General features: G+C 38.8%; 1 protein-coding gene across 2 annotated transcripts in view; it reads right to left on the reverse strand.

Annotated features, from left to right (window-relative positions):
• glra1 (glycine receptor, alpha 1) overlaps positions 1–19,553 on the reverse strand; it is a 132,020-nt gene that overhangs the window by 110,529 nt on the left and 1,938 nt on the right. The window contains exons 1-2 of one of the 2 annotated variants that reach the window (XM_048542973.2): positions 18,948–19,174; positions 18,615–18,742 (exon numbers count right to left, since the gene is read on the reverse strand). In XM_048542973.2, the coding sequence (XP_048398930.1) occupies positions 18,615–18,663 (49 nt within the window). In that variant the 5' untranslated portion in view covers positions 18,664–18,742; positions 18,948–19,174. Of the gene's footprint in view, positions 1–18,614; positions 18,743–18,947; positions 19,175–19,553 lie in introns of those variants that run through there. The other variant, XM_048542972.2, reaches the window with a different exon arrangement.

Raw genomic sequence — 19,553 nt, forward strand, 5'->3', positions numbered from 1 at the left:
AAGCTTGTGTTTTCAGGTAAACCTGTTGAATTATAACCCAGTGTTGTGTGACTTCTGACATTGTCTTCACAGGTCTAGCAGCACTTGTAAAGAGAACTGTTGAACAGAGCTGTTCTGAGGAAGGGTCTCGGGACGTGAATGTTAATTCTGATTTATCTCCATAGATGCTGTCAGACCTGTAAGATTTTGCGGCAACTTCTGGTTATGCTTCTGATTTACAGCATCCTCAGTTCTTTCAGCTTTTGTTTAATATTAATGTCCTTTTATCTTTTAATAGGAAATATTGGGCCACTGCCTTTGGTTCCCATTTCAAGGTTTGTTGATTATCCACCAAATCGAACTTGCTCCCTGACAATTATCTGAGGCTTAACCAAAGCATTCAGAGCCTTGATGTCATATTTGACCCCAAGATGAGATTTAAACCATGTATCCACATTGTGTTCAATGTCACCCGCTTTGGGTTCAGTATCATCAGACTTAGGTTCTGCCTAAGTTCAATTGCTGCTGAAACCCTCAATGATGCCTTTGTTATCAGTAGACTGTACCAATGCTGTCCTTACCACTCTCCAATGTTTTAAACTGCGTAAGGTTAACCTAAAATTCTGTTGCCTATTTCTTAACTTACACCAAGTCTCATTGTCCCATCACCCTTGTGCTTGGTGACCTACATTAATCTTGTCTTCTAATTCCTCAATTTGAAAATCTGTAGCATCATTCTATGTGGGCCTGCCTCATGCTTGACAAGCCTTTGCAGTCTCTGAGCTCCTGTAATTCTGACCTCCTCTGCATCCACAATTTTATTTACTGCATTCCTGGCAGTTGTGCATTTGGTTGTTTGGTTTCCAACCTCAGGAAGTCTCCCCTTAAACCAATCTTTTACCAAGCTTTTAGTGAATGAGTCATGGAATGGAATGGACTGGAGGAGTCAGATTTAGTGTGAATGGAAACAAAAACAAAACATGAGGAAAAACCCATGTACATCGTATGGTTATGGTTTGTAATGCCCTGTGTAATACCTTGGTAGAGCCAGGTTCAATTATGGGTTACAAAAGAAACAAACGTAAGGAAAAAATAAATCAGGAGTGTGGGAAAAGGATGGGCATTGAGAGTTGTGCTTGCAAAGAGCCAATACATACACAAAACACAGAATACCCCTGTTGTGTGAATAATCCTCATTGGTGACCACTGAGCTGTACAAAGCTACCTCCATTAGAGATCACCATTAGAGTTGCTGCCCCATTCCCTTTTAGAGTAGTGGTTGACATGGCCTACTTGGTTTGGCCTGGTAGAGGAAAATCGCTTACTAGTCTAACAGCAAGAGTTTCTTGACAAATATGAAATAGTTTATTCTATTTATCAACAATATACAAGTTATACCAAAATGATTGACATCACTATAGAGACTATATAGAGGATGTGGATGATAGTTCTTACTCCGTTGAGATCCTAATCTGTTCACCATCAAGTCTATCTGACATTATTGTGAGCAGTGTTCAAGGTACTTTTCAACATTAATCCCTTCAGGCCTTGAAAATCATGTACAATATCTCTCCACAAGTATTTTCAGCCCATTAATTATAAACATCCATTTATATGAGTATATATTTAATCACTTTCTTTTGGTGTTCCTCATTGGGATTTATCCCAATCAAGCAATAGCGGACAATCAATTCACTATAGGATGAGGTTCTTCTGGTTTCATTGTACAAATTTTTCTGTTTTATGAACAATTTAGGAGCTCTGCTGGTCTGCAGTGTGACTGTGTTGTTAATGTCCCAGATACTCATCTGTTCCTCTCAGCCCTAAATGTGTCAGGTATCGCATATGGCTCACATATTGCAATATGTGTCCTGCAATGCATGGTTGAACTCTGTATACACCCTGATAGTTCCATGAATATAAATGTGCAGCTAACTTCTTTGGTAGGATGAGGAGCTGAAATGTTAGCTTCCTTCTCATCAGCAACTTTGCTGGTGATAGATTATATTGGAGAGTAGTGGATCAGTAATTTGGCAAAGCTGTACAGAATCAGCATTTTGCTTGAAAATTGGCTTAACATTCTGGAGCTCATGCTTGGCTTCTTCATTCCGTGCTGGGTATCTGGATAGCTTGTTACATATTCAAATCAAAAACTGGCTGCAAGTTGACTGATGCATTTTTAATGATTCCCAAATGACGGAGTACTGCACAAATCAGAGACCTAAATGAAATTTGGCTGATATATTAGGTATTTAATTTTTGCAGTCAATTAACAAGGTGGTTATTTACTGAAATATATTCAAATAAGGCTGCAGGTGTTCTTTGGCAACAGAACACAAGTAAATTACACAAGAAAAAAGCTAAGAAATAAGACAGAAAACTCTTAACTCAAAAATGAAAATAATGGCATGCTTTGTTTTTGTGTGTCTTACAGTTCCTGTGATTCATAGTATAGTGGTTTATGACATTCATACAGTTGTCCCTGGAAGAAAATGTCTCCTAAGCCCTTAGATGAAGCACCTGTAGCTATGGCCATTGGGAAAGGATGAATTATAGTAAGCTAAGAATCTGTGGACATTAGCATGACATTGATTCTCTCAGAAACATTCTCCTGATACAAGTTTCAACATCATATTTGCATCTTCTTCAGAGGCTGTTGGAAAAAATTCTGTGTTAGATACCAGTGAGGCAAAAATTTTGCCAATCAGTTTAATGTCCCTGAAAATCTTTATAAGTCATCAATGGACTTTAGAATCGAAAACTCTTTAAAATTTTCTATGGCTCTGTCCTTATGCAATGACTGTTGGCCAATGTCCCAAGAAACAAATAGATTATTGCTAGAAAGCATGTGACTAAGAGTGAGCCCTTCTACTTGTTCATATTGATGACCGCACACTCTTTCTGAGCATGCTCAATTTCTGTGTATCAATGTGATATCTGTGTGTGTACGATTCATTGAAAACTTTGTAAAATGTTGGATATAATCGATTGAAAAACTTTGAAGGAGATGCTTCAAGCAAAAGACTCCCATGTGGGAAGATTGACAAGTCGCCAGGCCTGGACCAGATTTGTCCTCGGCTGCTTTGGGAAGTGAGAAATGCAATTGCTTCGCCACTTGCGAGGATCTTTGCATCCTCGCTCTCCACTGGAGTTGTACCTGAGGACTAGAGAGAGGCAAATGTAATTCCTCTCTTCAAGAAAGGAAATAGGGAAATCCCCGGCAATTACAGACCAGTAAGTCTCACGTCTGTCATCTGCAAGGTGTTAGAAAGGATTCTGAGGGATAGGATTTATGACCATCTGGAAGAGCATGGCCTGATCAAATGCAGTCAACACGGCTTTGTGAGGGGCAGGTCATGCCTCACAAACCTTATCGAGTTCTTTGAGGATGTGACTAGAAAAGTTGATGAGGGTCGGGCTGTGGCTGTGGTGTATATGGACTTCAGTAAGGCATTTGATAAGGTTCCCCATGGTAGGCTCATTCAGAAGGTCAGGAGGAATGGGATACAGGGGAACTTAGCTGTCTGGATACAGAATTGGCTGGCCAACAGAAGACAGCGAGTGGTAGTAGAAGGAAAATATTCTGCCTGGAAGTCAGTGGTGAGTGGTGTTCCACAGGGCTCTGTCCTTGGACCTCTACTGTTTGTAATTTTTATTAATGACTTGGATGAGGGAATTTAAGGATGGGTCAGCAAGTTTGCAGACAACACAAAGGTTGGAGGGGTCGTTGACAGTATAGAGGGCTGTTGTAGGCTGCAGCGGGACATTGACAGGATGCAGAGATGGGCTGAGAGGTGGCAGATGGAGTTCAACCTGGATAAATGCGAGGTGATGCATTTTGGAAGGTCGAATTTGAAAGCTGTGTACAGGATTAAGGATAGGATTCTTGGCCGTGTGGAGGAACAGAGGGATCTTGGTGTGCAGATACATAGATCCCTTAATATGGCCACTCAAGTGGACAGGGTTGTTAAGAAAGCATGTGGTGTTTTGGCTTTCATTAACAGGGGGATTGAGTTTAAGAGTCATGAGATCTTGTTGCAGCTCTATAAAACTTTGGTTAGACAGCACTTGGAATACTGCGTCCAGTTCTGGTCGCCCTATTATAGAAAAGATGTGGATGCTTTGGAGAGGGTTTAGAGGAGGTTTACCAGGATGCTGCCTGGACTGGAGGGCTTATCTTATGAAGAGAGGTTGACTGAGCTCGGACTTTTTTCATTGGAGAAAAAGAGGAGGAGAGGGGACCTAATTGAGGTATACAAGATAATGAGAGGCATAGATAGAGTTGATAGCCAGAGACTATTTCCCAGGGCAGAAATGGCTAACACGAGGGGTCATAGTTTTAAGCTGGTTGGAGGAAAGTATAGAGGGGATGTCAGAGGCGGGTTCTTTACACAGAGAGTTGTGAGAGCATGGAATGCGTTGCCAGCAGCAGTTGTGGAAGCAAGGTCATTGGGGTCATTTAAGAGACTGCTGGACATGCATATGGTCACAGAAATTTGAGGGTGCATACATGAGGATCAATGGTCGGCACAACATTGTGGGCTGAAGGGCCTGTTCTGTGCTGTACTGTTCCATGTTCTATGTTCTATGTTCTATATTCTAAATGTAACTTACACATCTTAACAGCACCTGCCGCAATACAACATTTGTATCAGTTTTTGAGAAAACATAACTTTTAGAAATATTAGACAGACTGTCCTCAGTCTGTGATGATGCTGCCACTTTAAAATATTTATTTTGTCCTGGTTTTTTTTTGAACAGAGGTAGTAAAGGCAAAGGCCCTGATGTGACTACCTGAAATAGCCAAAGTCAATAGTTTATGAGGCCTTTAGGTTTTTTTTAAACAGTTGTAACAATGAAAGGGGAGTGGCCAGTTCTTACAGGGTCAGGCATTCTAGTATTTTCAGCTGTAGCAGTCAGAAGCTGCTGGGGTCTCAGAAGATAACAAAGTGTGGAGCTGGATGAACACAGCAGGCCAAGCAGCAACTCAGGAACACAAAAGCTGACGTTTTGGGCCTAGATCCTTCATCAGAGAGGTTGGATGGGGAGAGGGAACTGGAATAAATAGGGATAGATGGGGAGGCGGACCGAAGATGGAGAGAAAAGAAGATAGGTAGAGAGGAGAGTATAGGTGAGGAGGTAGGGAGGGGATAGGTCAGTCCAGGGAAAACGAACAGGTCAAGGAGGCGGGATGAGGTGGTAGCTAGGAAATGGAGGTGTGGCTTGAGGTGGGAGGAAGGGATGGGTGAGAGATGACTTTCCATATCAAGCAGATGTTCACCTGCACATCTGTCAATGTGGTACATTGTATTCATTCTATCCGGTGTGGCTTCCTCTACATTGGGGAAACCAAACGGAGGCTCGGGGACCGCTTTGCAGAACACCTCCGCTCGGTTTGCAACAAACAACTGCACCTCCCAGTCGCGAACTATTTTAACTCCCCCTCCCATTCCTCAGACGACATGGGCCTCCTGCAGTACCACAATGATGCCACCCGAAGGTTGCAAGAACAGCAACTCATATTCCGCTTGGGAACCCTGCAGCCCAATGGTATCAATGTGGACTTCACAAGCTTCAAAATCTCCCCTTCCCCCACTGCATACCAAAACCAGCCCAGCCTGTCTCCGCTTCCCTAACCTGTTCTTCCTCTCACCCATCCCTTCCTCCCACCTCAAGCCGCACCTCCATTTCCTACCTACTAACCTCATCCCACCTCCTTGACCTGTCCATCTTCCCTGGACTGACCTATCCCCTCCCTACCTCCTCACCTATACTCTCCTCTCTACCTATCTTCTTTTCTCTCCATCTTTGGTCCGCCTCCCCCTCGCTCCTTATTTATTCCAGGTCCCTCTCCCCATCCCCCTCTCTGGTGAAGGGTCTAGGCCCGAAACGTCAGCTTTTGTGGTCCTGAAATGCTGCTTGGCCTGCTGTGTTCATCCAGCTCCACACTTTGTTATCTTGGATTCCACAGCATCTGCAGTCCCCATTATCACTGGGTCTCAGAAGAATTGGAGCGTTAGTAAGTGGTTCCTAACTGCTACTTTCTCTGAAACCGCTCTTGATATTTTTTCCTCCTGGATTGGAGAACTGCCTGTAAGAATCTGTGGCTGAATTTATCTTTTTGCCAAGAGGTGTATTTATTGAATGTTACTACATTAGAAGAGTTAATTAGTCATAGGCACTGTATCTTTTATTTGGTTAAGTTTCCCAATAGCTACTATACTCTAAATTCCTCTTTCAATTGCTTATATTTTAACTTTACTTTTTAAATAAATTGTGTTTTGCTTAACGTTGAGTTGTTTGACCAGTCACATCATATCTGGAATGCACACTTCATACCTTCTTTTAAAATAAAAAAGAAAGCTGGTGTCTAGGCTACCTTCTTAAAATATTTTGATGGGGTCTTGTCCATAACAAGTCCTTGAATTGGGGTGGATTTCTCATACCACTGCCTTGGTGATCTGTGTGAGATTGGCACAAAGTCAGGTGCATGTGTTATGTTTGGAACCACAATTATTTCCAAAGGCCATTCAGTTGGTTGCACAACTGAGAAATTTCATCCATTCTAGTCATCCCTGCAAGCCGTTTCTCAACTTGCTTCACAAGAGGATACATGACCTTGTTGGGTGCATAGAGTCATCATGGTTTAATGTTCTTTTTCAGTGTGATGCTGTTTTTCATGTTGAGCTTCCCTAATACATTGAATATTTTTGGACATGCCTGTTCAAAGGAAGGTCTTTATCTTCTGCTGTTTACACCTCTTTTAACCTTTTTAAGACGGTTGAGTGCAAGACTCATCTTCTAGCATAAAAGCAAAAATTCTTGCTTGTGAAGTACATGTGAGTTCTCTACTACCTGATGCCCATTACGTTGGGGGTAACACAGACAAGAGAAAGAGGCAAATTGAACTGTTTTACTTTTTTCCAGCTCTGTCTGTTACATCTTATTTCGTTTCCCTATTGAACCAATTGGTAATGAGAAGCACAAACAGAAATTGCTGGAGAAACTCAACAGGTCTGGTAGTATCTGTGGAGAGAAAGCAGATCAACCTTCTTGCGTCCAGGTGCTGCCAGGCCTGCTGAATTTCACCAATGACTTCTGTTCTTGTTTCATCCACTGTTCTTTGCTTTAGTTCAATTGGTTATGTGTTTCCCCAAGCTATGTTGTGAAGGTCAACTTAAAAAGGGACGCACACCAAATTCTTTGCAGGTTAACACAAAGTAACATATGCTAACATATTCAAAACCCAGTGGTAGAGGTGGATGCAACACACATACAAACATTAAATCAATAAAGAAAAACAAAGAAAAAACATGGACAGGAAAGAAGCTGCAATGACAACTTACCTAAAAATAAGAATTATTGACATCCATTTACTAACTATAATTTATGTAAAATAATGTCTCCGTAGTTTGGGCAATTGCCTCCTTTGACAGAATTCCTTTTGATAATGACTGAAAATGTTGTGAATGCAGCTGAAGGTGCAGCAAAATAATTCTTGTTGACCGGAAATTAGTGCATTTTTGAACAAAACACAAAATGTTTTCAGAAATTCAGATCTTAAGACTAGAAGCAAGCTTTGTTCTAAGGCTGGAGCCTCCTTGCTTATAAATAGAGAAAAGCGGTTAATGCTAAAAACCAAAGTCTAAGTCCCAAGATGAGACTCCCCGGATAAGTCAGTATAGTTAATGAAATGTCTTTAATGAAGTTGGTCAAAATGACTGGGTGTGGCAAGAAATGAATGAGGGTGCTGTTAGCTCCATTACAGTCGTAATCAGCTGCAATAGTATTTTTTCAAGCTAACAGGTTGGCAAGATATATGGTCTGTTGTTTGTATTCTATTAGAATATATGCGCAATGAAATGACATCAGGAGGATGAAGAGTGAGCTGTTAACTGGTTATATGTTTCTGGAAAACACATTTTGTTATCAGCAGCAGCCATTAAGTATAGCAAGTCTATTAAAAAATGTACAGTATTTCTAAAATGTGTATTTAGGGTCTCCCTTCATAGCTTTCAGTCATAAAGGAATTTTTAAAATAACTTCTTGGTGGTGTTAGCCAATCCTCTTAGTTGCCTTTGAGAAAATGGCAGTGAGCTGCCTTCTTGAATCACTTGAACCAGGACTTTGATCATATGGCACTGAAAGAACAGCAATATATTTCCAAGTGAGGAAGGTGGGGTGCTTTGAGGGTAATTTGCAGGTGGAGGCATTTCCATGTATCTGCTATCCTTATCTTCTAGGTGGAAGGGATTATGGATTTAGAAGATGCTATCTTGGTGAATTTCTGCTGTGCATTTTGTAGATGCTACACACTGCTGCGACTGAATATTGGCAGTGGAGTGAATGGATATTTGTGGATGTGGTGCCAAGTGTGTCACTTTGTCCTGGATATGCCTAGCCTTCCTAAATGTTGTTGGAGCTGCGCTCATCCAGGCAAATGAGGTGTATTCCATCACACTCCTGACTTATGCTTTTAGACTGACGAAGTGGACTAACTTCGAGAAGTCAGGAGCTGAATTACTTGGTGCAGTATTCATCAAATTTGACTTGCTTTTGTAGCCACTGTATTCATATGGCTAGTCTAGTTTAGCTTCTGGTTAATGGCAACACAGAGGATGTTGACAGTGGGGGATTCAGTAATGGCAACACAATTGAATATCAAGGGGTGGTGCTTAGATTGTCTCCTATTGGAAAAAAAAACCATTGCCTGGAATTTGTGGGACAGCAATGTTACTTACCATCTTGACTTATAATGCCTGCTCGATATATGGTTCAATCTGAGGCTGAACCTTGAATCTGGACCACGCCTATGGACTATGAATTTGGAAATACTTGGTAATGACTTTGTAATTTTCCAGCACCAGGGAGTTCCTAACTTTCCTGTTGCACCACATCTCTTATCAGAATTTTACCATTGGATATAAATTCTGCCTTGTTGAAGGTTTAATTCTGTAGGACTTTTGAATGTTTAGCTCTTGCTGCTGACCATTTGCCTGAGCTGGATTTTTAAAGCTGTGTCTGAAGAGATCTTCTGACCACCACCACAGCCTGCAAGGTGTGTGAGGCACCTCAAAGGAATCTGCACCACTGCTCACCATGCTGTATAAAGGCAGTCAGTAACATTGCTCACCATATGTTAGGTTGGTTGTCTGTCATCATTTTCCTTTAGGGTAGAAATCTACAGGGTCTGCTTGGTCTGGTGCTATGGAGAAAATCCACTTACTACTTTAATAAGAAGACATTCTGCTCCTTAACAAGGCACAATATATTGTTTGTTGACAACTAAGTAAAAAGTTGCACTGATAATGGTAGTCTTTTTAATTCATTTATGGAATGTGGGCATCATTGCCTGGTTTAGCATTTGTTGGTCATCACTATTGCCCCAGAGAAGGTGATGGTAAGCTGCTGTTTTGAACTGCTCCAGTCCTTGTGGTGCAGGCACACTCACACTGCCTTTCAAAGTTCCAGGATACTGACCTCATGAAGGTGAAGCAGTGACGATATAGATCCAAATCAGGATGGTGTGTGTCTTGGAGGAGAACTTGCAGGTTGTGGTGCTCCTATCGATTGGTTGCCCTTGTCCTTCTAAGTATTAGAGGTTGTATGTTTGGAAAGTGTTGTTAGAGAAGTCTGAGCTAGTTGTTGCAGTGCATCTTATAGATATTACACATGGCTACCACTGCAGTGAGAGGACTGAGTATTGAACATTGAATGCCAGTCAAGCATTGTTACAAAGACTTGTGGAGTACTTGGATGGTATATCTTGTTAGGAGACTTTAAGCTGTTCTACCACCAAGGCAGTTTGACATGATCACACTGGGAGTTACCAAAGACACTCCTTTGTATTAACCCTTTCATAGACATGCACCATAATGCACCACTCCTGATCTACGATTATGTCTGCACAATTGTTGTCTTATGTGTGGAATGCTAAAAGATGCTTCTGATAAGAAATTCAAGACGTTTCAATACTTTAAAAATGCTATGGAAATGTAACTTGTTGCTGGAACAGAATGTACGCTAACTGACAGACTGAGAATTATATTACAAGTGCTATTGTCAAAGGATCTGATGATACCCCTAAATCATGATAAATTAAAACATCATCCAGCTCCTGGGACTCTTCTAGTCTACTTCACTTATTCCCAGACAGCTGCTGATTAAATAATAAAAACAGTTTTCAGTTCAGTGAAGTGTTTATATTTTGCTGCACAGATTTTCCCAATTTAGCTACATGGTCAAATTTGTTATTCTTCAAAATATGCTCCTTCCAAAGCTGTCATAATTTAGTGCATGTTAAGTGTTGTGATTCAGGTAATCTGAGTCACATACCAGGATATAATACATCGATGCAAATAATATCAACGATGTCTCACGTCAACATTGCAATCTGAACACACTTGCGTAAATCATTATTTCTGAACTAACCAGAGGACAAAATAAGCTGTTAGAGGCAAAAACCTCAAGCTATGAAAAGTTGACAACTAAGCTTGGAATTTAAGTAGTATTATGTGAATGCAATGAAGATCAAATGGTGTTACCTGGAATTCACTGCTTGACACAGCTGACAGAACAATGTATGGAACAAGTAAAACAAATTTATTTATGGCAATTTCCCAGCATCAAGTACATTAAATATTCCCTAGCACATTCAGTGAAGGTAGCAATTTGAGTCCCTTCATTGTTTGTTCTTCCGGGGCAGATTTTTGGGGCAGTAAAGACTTGCAATGATAAATGCTGAAGACCAAAAAGGCAAGCTGCAGCAACTGGCAACAACTATTCACATATTTTACCTGCAGACACAAAACGTATTGCAAATAATTGGAATTTTCTGTTCTTCAGGTTCCAAACACCACAAGTCTAAATATTCTAAGCGTCTGATTTGTGACAGAATCTTATAGCATCAAAATCTAAGCTCCATTTGTAATGATTTCAAAAATAGTTACTACAAATTTATTACATAGCGCTGCAGTCTCAGATTGTAATATTGTAGAATAATTTTTTTTTCTCTTGACACAAGTTAAATTTCACTTACAGAATATGGAACAAATACTGAATTATTAAATTGCTTGTTGTCAGTGATTATTCCATATACTTTAACTTTTCCAATCAATTAGCCACCTATTCAGACAGAGTGAGAGAGTCAGGTTTTCATGCACTTCCTTGGGAACAAGAGAGAAGAACTGTTTCTGCCTCACTGCTGTTTCAACAAAAGCCATGTTAAGTCGAATGGGTTTTCAGATCAGCACATTTTATAAGGAGTCTATCCCAGGTTTATGGCACATCCAAATATAAGCTCAGGCAACTGGCATGTTTGCTGCACCTTCTTTCTTGGAACTGGCACAAGGAATTGATGCAGTCATTGCCAGAAATGCTATATTTCTAAAGAGACTGGTAACACTGCAAACATAAATCAGTGTCATTATCACTCTAAAGAACATTGCTCTGATTTGAGTGGCAACAAAATAGTAAAGTCTATGACAAGAAGTTCTTTTGAACTTAAACAATCTTATTTTCAAATTTAGGCCTATGCACTCTATATTTTATCTATCACAACAAGGAATACTGGTACCCAGTAGCATAGTGATAGAATTTGACATAAAAGATTCACAAGTAATCGTGTTTCTGGCTTAGAACGCAACCCAATGCAAACCCACAACACACTCCACAGTATTTTTCACAATCATTCCGCTGATCTTTTAAGGCACTGACTCAGGCTGATTACGAATACTTCAGCAGCAGTTGGGTGCTTTCATCAATTGACCATTATTCCTGCACAAGCCTACTTCATAAATGTTGGCAATCTACCTGACCATGGCAAAAGAAAATACTACCGACACAACATCCAAGACATTTCTGGCAGGAACTGTAGAAGAGTGACTAGAAATGAAAGCCCCAATTGATATCCCCCTCCCTCACTGAAGCTTGACAACTGTATCAAACTGTTATATTCGTTGCATTTTCATCATTGAGATCAATTGGCTCAGCTCTTCTTGGCCTTTATGCAAAACAATCGTAGGACATCAAAACAAAAAACAAATATGCTTTCATTTCATCCTTCAAATAATGCTGGTTCAGAAATAATACATGGAGCGGAACCTCTAGTGCATTGGAAGGGTAGACTGCAGTTATGGTTCTCAACATTGAGTTCTTGATTGCAGTTGCACTGTAGTTGCTGTTCAAGCAGAAGCAGATGAAATGTTCGTAATGGAAGCACAAAAAACATTTATGAAAGCTTGAGTAATTCTGTATGAAGGAGACCAAACAAAGAGCACAAGATCATCTCCCATAACAGATTAAAAAAAACTCAATGCAATACTCACTCCAGTGTAAAATTCAATGAAATATTGAACTGAAACACATAATAAATTCTTTTGCATTATCACTCTTAATAAAATTTTGTTGTTTTACTTAGCAAATTTCTAACAAATTTGCTATGGTCAGTAATGAATTTATTGCAAGTTATCTAATAACATTTTCAATTAATCTTTGAAATTATATGGAGCACAATTTATTTCTTGAAGGAATTTTAAAATCTGTGATTATTTTTGACGATCTCTTAAGTAATATTCTAGCTGATGAATCTGCACTGAAATGCTACTATTCACATGAGACCAAAGGAATTTTGTACAATCCTGAGGTAGTCATTGAAATGTGGAATAAGCTGTATCAAAACTTCAGAAATAACATTTTTGAAAAAAATTGATCAATATTCTCATGTAGTTGGCGTCATTTGGCGTAGGACCATTAAAAAAAATCATTTCCATAAATTCCCTTGGAAAAGTATCACCTTGTCTAACTTGCCTGTTTCCATATTGAAAAATATGAAATTTTGGACCACAATCAAAGCAGACTTATTCATTAGCAAATTAAAATTACTGCAGAAATTAGATTTGGATAAACAAGATACAATGCTCACAGTGATAGCATTCATTACTATAAATGTTTTGGTTATGACCAAAACTGTTATGAACAAAATTGACAGTTCTACTTTGGCCTTGCTCATCTACTCATTGTTCAAAATAATTTCTGAGCAAATTAGTTGCTATTTAAGAAAATTTAAAATCCTGGTGAGATGGAATTGGTGTAACACGCTCATCAAAATAAAATAGAAAACTAAAAATACTTATATTTGAATGAATAAAAATTCACGTTATTGCAGAATAATTTGTTAGACATGTTTGGAGTAGTGGAATTGTTGCTTGCAATTTTAGCATTGCATACAATTTGAAAGATCTATTGAAATTATTTTTGGTTGATGGTTTTGAATTCAAATTTCAAAGACATGTTCATATTATGCAAATTTTGAGGTTAGAACAAAATTTGACTTTGGGCCAGCTGCTGAACTTTCAAGTTCTTTGGTGTTTGGTAGAAATAGTATCTCTAACCTCTTCTGCTGGCCTTTTCTTATGCAGACCTATTATTACTACCTCTTCCCATCATGGTTGTTCCTAACCTTAACATATGAGCCTCCACTACCGTCTTTTTAAAGCCCCATATTCATCAACAATGTGAGCATATCTGTCCCGATCATTTGTGAATATACTTCTATCCCCATGCCTGTTATTGCTAATACAGGAAGGGTCACCAGACCTGAAACGTTAACTCCGTTTTTTCCGTCACAGATGCTGCCAGACTTGGTAAGCTTTTCCAGCAACTTTGTTATTGTTCCTGATTTACAACATCTGCAGTTTTTTCATTTTTTATTGTTAATACTACACCTATCACCATTTTACTCCACTGCTCAACTACTTATGTTCTTTTTTCTTAATTTTCTATCCCATACTGAGAAAGTGCTGTGAATAAGTTTATCACACTCATGTTGCTAATATATCTTGTAAAACTATAAAAGACATATTACCTTAAATCTTGATGTTTAATTTTTAGTGTGCAATATATTATGAAATGTCATTCAGATGTGGCTAATTTTCCTGAAATTAACTGTGCTGATATAGACAAGATATTATGTTCGAACAGCTATAAATATTTTTTCAATATCTTAGGAAAAATATAAGTAGGGTCTCAAAGTGTGGTAAATTTCTCAGCACCTATTTGTCCTTTTTAATCTTAAAAATTAAATTTCTATTTAAAAAATTATTCTCTATTCTATTTCTAACATGCTCTAATATTTTGTATTTCAACAATCCTCTCTCTCCCTTTGTTTGAAGTTTTTATAGCTTACCCTGCAAATTTACTATTTAGTATCTATCCCTGAATGCCATGAAAGGTTACTATCCTTAATATCCTTACTTTTGATCATGTTGGTCTCTAGAACAATTCAGAACATATTGAGATTTAACAATACAACAGAGTGGCCAAATCATGTCAGAATGGCAGCTCCCTTACATTAATGATTGATTTATAGAAATATTATATTATAATACTATAACATTATATTATAACCAGATTTATTTATTACCATATTCCAACACAAAAATGAAGCCATTCATCCCATCACTCCTGTGTCTACTATTTGCAAGTGTTGTTCAATTTGTTTCAGTGACCTGTTGTCTCCCTGTAACATAATATTTCTCCTCTCATGTAGAGATCGAACTTCCTGTTGAGTACCGTTGCATCTGTGTCTATCTCATTCGCAATATCTATTAGAAAATTCCATTGCTATAGTCAGGTACACTATTCTAAATACATTTTACTGATGATATTTATAGGTTTACTTTTACTTCTTTGCTTTTGAATTCTAGGAGTCTATTTATGTAAAATATCCATAAGACCATAAGACATAGGAGTGGAAGTAAGGCCATCTGGCCCATCGAGTCCACTCCGCCATTTAAATCATGGCTGATGGACATTTCAACTCCACTTCCCCGCACTCGCCCCATAGCCCTTGATTCCTTGTGAGATCAAGAATTTATCGATCTCTGCCTTGAAGGCATCTAACGTCCCGGCTTCCACTGCACTCCGTGGCAATGAATTCCACAAGCCCACCACTCTCTGGCTGAATATCCTTTCAACAATTTTGCTCACCAACCTAAGAGTTGATAACTTCAGCACCAAGGATTGAATGTTTTATTCTGCAATCAGGATCCTGAAGTGCTTGATGAATTTTTGGGTCCCTACTCGTACTATGTTGACACCTGATACAACCTTTGAAGAGCAGTCAAATCAGTGGACAGAGTGGGTGCTTTCTATATATTTCAGGATGGTGCCCTTGAGGTCGAAGTGGAAATAAAAGGTCGTCCAGCACTCTCAGGTTTGCAGCTTGACCAGAGATGGGGTCTACTAATTAGTTGGTAAAAGTGGGGACGTGTGATTGGGGAGGTGGTGATGTGGTGTCGTGGGGGTAGACAGCATCCTTTCAATGTGATTAATATCATCAACATTTACAGCCAAGTTGTGTTGGATGTTCAACCGCCTTACTGCAGAGTTAGCAGCTTCTCCCATGGAGTGATGGCAATAGAAAATGCAGGCCATTTTACCTAGGATCTTCCCATCTCGGGCTGTAACCATAAAGCTGCATTTCAGCCATATTGGGATACCTACATGCTGACAGGTCAGTAGGCTTTTAAATTGGCTTAATAAATTACTAAGCGTTGTGAATAACTCCTTGTCACCACTTCAAAACTCCTGCAAAAAAAACCTCTGAAATGGGGCTATTGTGAGAATTGGCATAACAGGATTTGATGTCAAACACTGACCTGTCAATTACAGTCAGTCTTCAAGGCCATTTGGCTCTGATTATTTCTATCTTATTTAAAATATTTTCAGTGTAGATTTCTTCATTCCAAAATTTGTTCTTTTACAATTATCCGCTTTGGATTTTAACTTCCATTTATCTGCTCTTGAAGTTAGAAGTTACTAATATATCTGATCTTGTTACAGGTAGAGCTCTCTTTGCAATTAGTCTGTCACATTATTAAGTGTTTTTGATTTTTATCTACTGTGTTCCGAATATCCACCTCTAAGTGATTTATATTATTATGAAGACATGCTATCATTGACTGGACATTTGTCTATACTTTGGACATTGTGGAAATGGCGTACTGCAAAGCAAAAGGAGACTGGCTACAACAAGAAGAAAATGTTTCATTTACAAAAAAAACACAAGTTGCTTGACTGCAGTCACTGCAATTGCATTGCCATCATGGAAAGGTCATGTGATCCAGTTCATAGATGTACTAAACCTATTGGAACTTAAATACAGGCAGTTAGAGATATCTTGCCTGTAGCAAAAGCCTTTACTTTCCCTCTCTTCGCTTTTTTCTCCATCATTAAAATTTGGGAATTGTAAAATGACTGGAGTACCCTCACTGCAAATGAAGTATTTTTACAAAAGAATTCAAAGTTTACATCATCTTCAGAGAATAGAATTTAGACAGCAATAACTGATCCAGGAAGAATTAATGCCAGTACATTTAGGTATGTAGCCAAATACACTTTCCAAAATTTGGACAATCTGTGAATTATTTACTTGGCTGAAGTAATTTTAAGAGGACACAGTCTTTTTAATATTCTTTTCATATTCTTGGATTTTGTGGGAGTATTTCAAGAAAGATAGTTGTTTATATTTGCACAGTTTAGACCTATTGGTGATCATCTTTGCATGTTGGATTGAGTAAGTTTTGCTTGCAAGGAATGCGTTTCTTACTAAAGAAACCTAACTATTTGCTACTGATTTTGACAAATCAGCTCCCATTTTACATACAATAATTGTTTTGACAAATGGAGAAGTGAGAAAGGAAGTGAAAGAATGCAATTGCAAGAATACTTGTAAAGGCTAATAGCCTGAATACTGAGGACTGAGGAGGCAGTGGCATAGCACTATTTTCACTGGTCTAGTAATACAGTGATCCAAGCACTGGTCTCGGAATATGGGTTTGAACCCCATCACAGCAGCAAACAGAATTTGATTTTGATTATAGGTCTGGAATTAAGGAAAAATAAAACTAGTTTAGTTTAATGGAAAACAAGAAACAGTTGTTGATGGTCGTCAAAATCTCCTTGGTTCATTAATATTCTTCTGGGAGGGAGCTCTGCTGTTTTCAGCTGATCTGGCCTGTATGTGATTCCACACCTAAAGAAATGTGATTGATATTTAATCGACCTCCTCTCAAGAATGAACAAGCTACCCAGTTCAAGGGAAATTAGGGGTGGGCAAAACATGCTGGCTTTGACTGCAGCACACACATGTCTTGAAAGAAAGAAGCCAAAAACCCAGCTGAAACTATGTGCTGCATTTATGTTTTTTCCACTTTCAATAAAGAGCCATGAACCATAAATATGCAATTTCCTGTTCTTTAGGCAACATTCTAGTCATGTTGTTACATTTGAAACCAAATACCTCATCTACTAATTAGTCTCCTATTTTACACTTAGTACTTAATAAAAATCATAGAAACAATACTCACTGCATTTCTTTACTAATACACTTCATTATTTCTTCAAGGCCTGCACGCAGAGGGAATTTTTAACAACATCAGTAAATATTTTGGTAGGAAGCAAATTGAGGTGGTAGAACAAGCATCGGAATTGTAAACCACAATGTCACCTAACTTGCCTTTGCCTATTATAGGGAATGAAACCTACTTCCTCTCCTGGATTAAAAACAAAACAATTTCCATTGTATAACTTCACATCTGCAAGACAAGTCCAAGACATAAAACTGCACATTTTTGCATTTGATTTATTACGGAACTTGGTTCAACTCTCAGAATGGTACTTGTGAAACAAAGAAATAGCACATTGGCAAGGAGCTTTGAGTGTCAGTGTGCTAAAGTTGTTCTGACATGAGAATCAGGTATTGTGCCTCACAGAATATGCATGTTTCATCACTGGCTTCTCATACTTCATATTAACAAATGGGAAATCTTCTCATTTGCCTCAACTAGGGTACAAAATTTCAGAATGAACACAATCATCTTTTCACCTGAGTATATCACTTGTCAATACAAACATGACCAATGCTATTTTATTAGTCATGACTAAAACTAACTGGTCTGTAGAACTATTGTTTTTCGTTGTTTAGTTATGGAGCTTGAAAGATTGTAGAAACAGATATAAACTATTCACTTTAAAAGTCTACATTTACTGACTTCCAGATGTATGCCAAACTGAAGTATCAAATCTGTTGAGAAAGGATTTTGATGTGTTGAATACAAATGAAAATAAACATTTCAACAAGATACCACAATGACAAAGTGACAGCAAAAAGTCGTTTCAATTGATTTTATTGGGCTTATTAAAAAAAACAGTGGAAATCATGTTGTATGTAGTATGTTCACCAGAATATAATCAGAAACAGTAGAATAGTTTCTCGAGTTATTTTGCATAGAAAACAACACTAACCAGCAAGTGCCTTAATTATAATCTTAGTTGATGATACCTGTCATAACTCACCACTGATATTCTGAATAGGTCACATGGCTAGCCATTAACTCCCATCCTGCACTTCATGTTCGCCTTTTTCCAAAAAGAAAGGAATCTTGGTTTAAAGGCACCTTTCACCTACCATGCAGTACACGATCATTATTCAAGGTGTTTCTAATTGAAGCAAAATGTCCTATCCAGCAGCAGAATTCTGACATTGGCTAGTGTTACGAGTTAGCGGTGGTGTACAATTACTGATTTATGTCGGCTGCATTGCTGCAAACATTCTTATTGCTTGTAAATAATACCTTTAAAATTCGGCCTGATCCTTGCATCGTAGCCCGATGTCCTGCCCATCAATTTGTCCAGAAAGTCCGACGGTGATGGGGGTTTAGTGGCAGCTCTAGCGGCTTGCACCTCTTTGGACGCTGCCAAACTGTGGAAGGGAACACAGAAGGAAGGGCAATGTCAGTGAAGAGCCTGGAATTCTCTGCCGAGCCTCAGTACAGTTACAGGTCAAACGGCAAAATATTTGCTGAACGCCAATAAACCATTAGTGCTGAGTGAATGCAGATGATGAATAAATAAACGAAAGGGATGGGGTCTGAAGTTAAGCAACACTTTCTTTTTGAAGTCATAACCTTAATGTCCACGGGCCATTACAATGATCACGTCCGTTTTGCTGTGGTAATTGTTTCTCTGCGGTACAGAAGCCATTGCTTGATTTAACATCACAACCGCACCCGACTGCAACTCAAAAAATGAAAATTACCATCCTACATGAGCAGGGCAATTCACCAGCTCTTCAATTATTGCCATTCTACCCGAATTATCACAATATTGGGACACATTCTCACGTTCAATGGCCTCGCTCCAGTACCTGAATATTTATCAGGTCTAGTTATCAGTAGTTTGAACCATAAAATGTGAAGGAATCTCGACTTTTGACTGTAACGGTAGATATGCAGTGGGACAAATTTAGTCCATTCTCAACTGCTAGTATTTGTTAACCTCCAGTGGTGAGAGAAATGTGTTTAGTGTAAATTCTCGTGAGCTCCAAATCGGAGTGCATCTGGAGTATTAACCGAATCAACGCTTACGCAACCGAAAACCTGTCGAAGTGAAGAATGTTCATTTTTTATACATTAAAACATGTAATTTATATTCCTGAAGCTCGACTTTATCTGTCAGGGTGATCAATGTCTCCTCCCCTTTCTCCACTCTAAATGAGAAGCACTATTGAAAAG

This window comes from Stegostoma tigrinum, chromosome 13, assembly GCF_030684315.1.
Source record: "Stegostoma tigrinum isolate sSteTig4 chromosome 13, sSteTig4.hap1, whole genome shotgun sequence".
Lineage (NCBI taxonomy): Eukaryota > Metazoa > Chordata > Chondrichthyes > Orectolobiformes > Stegostomatidae > Stegostoma > Stegostoma tigrinum.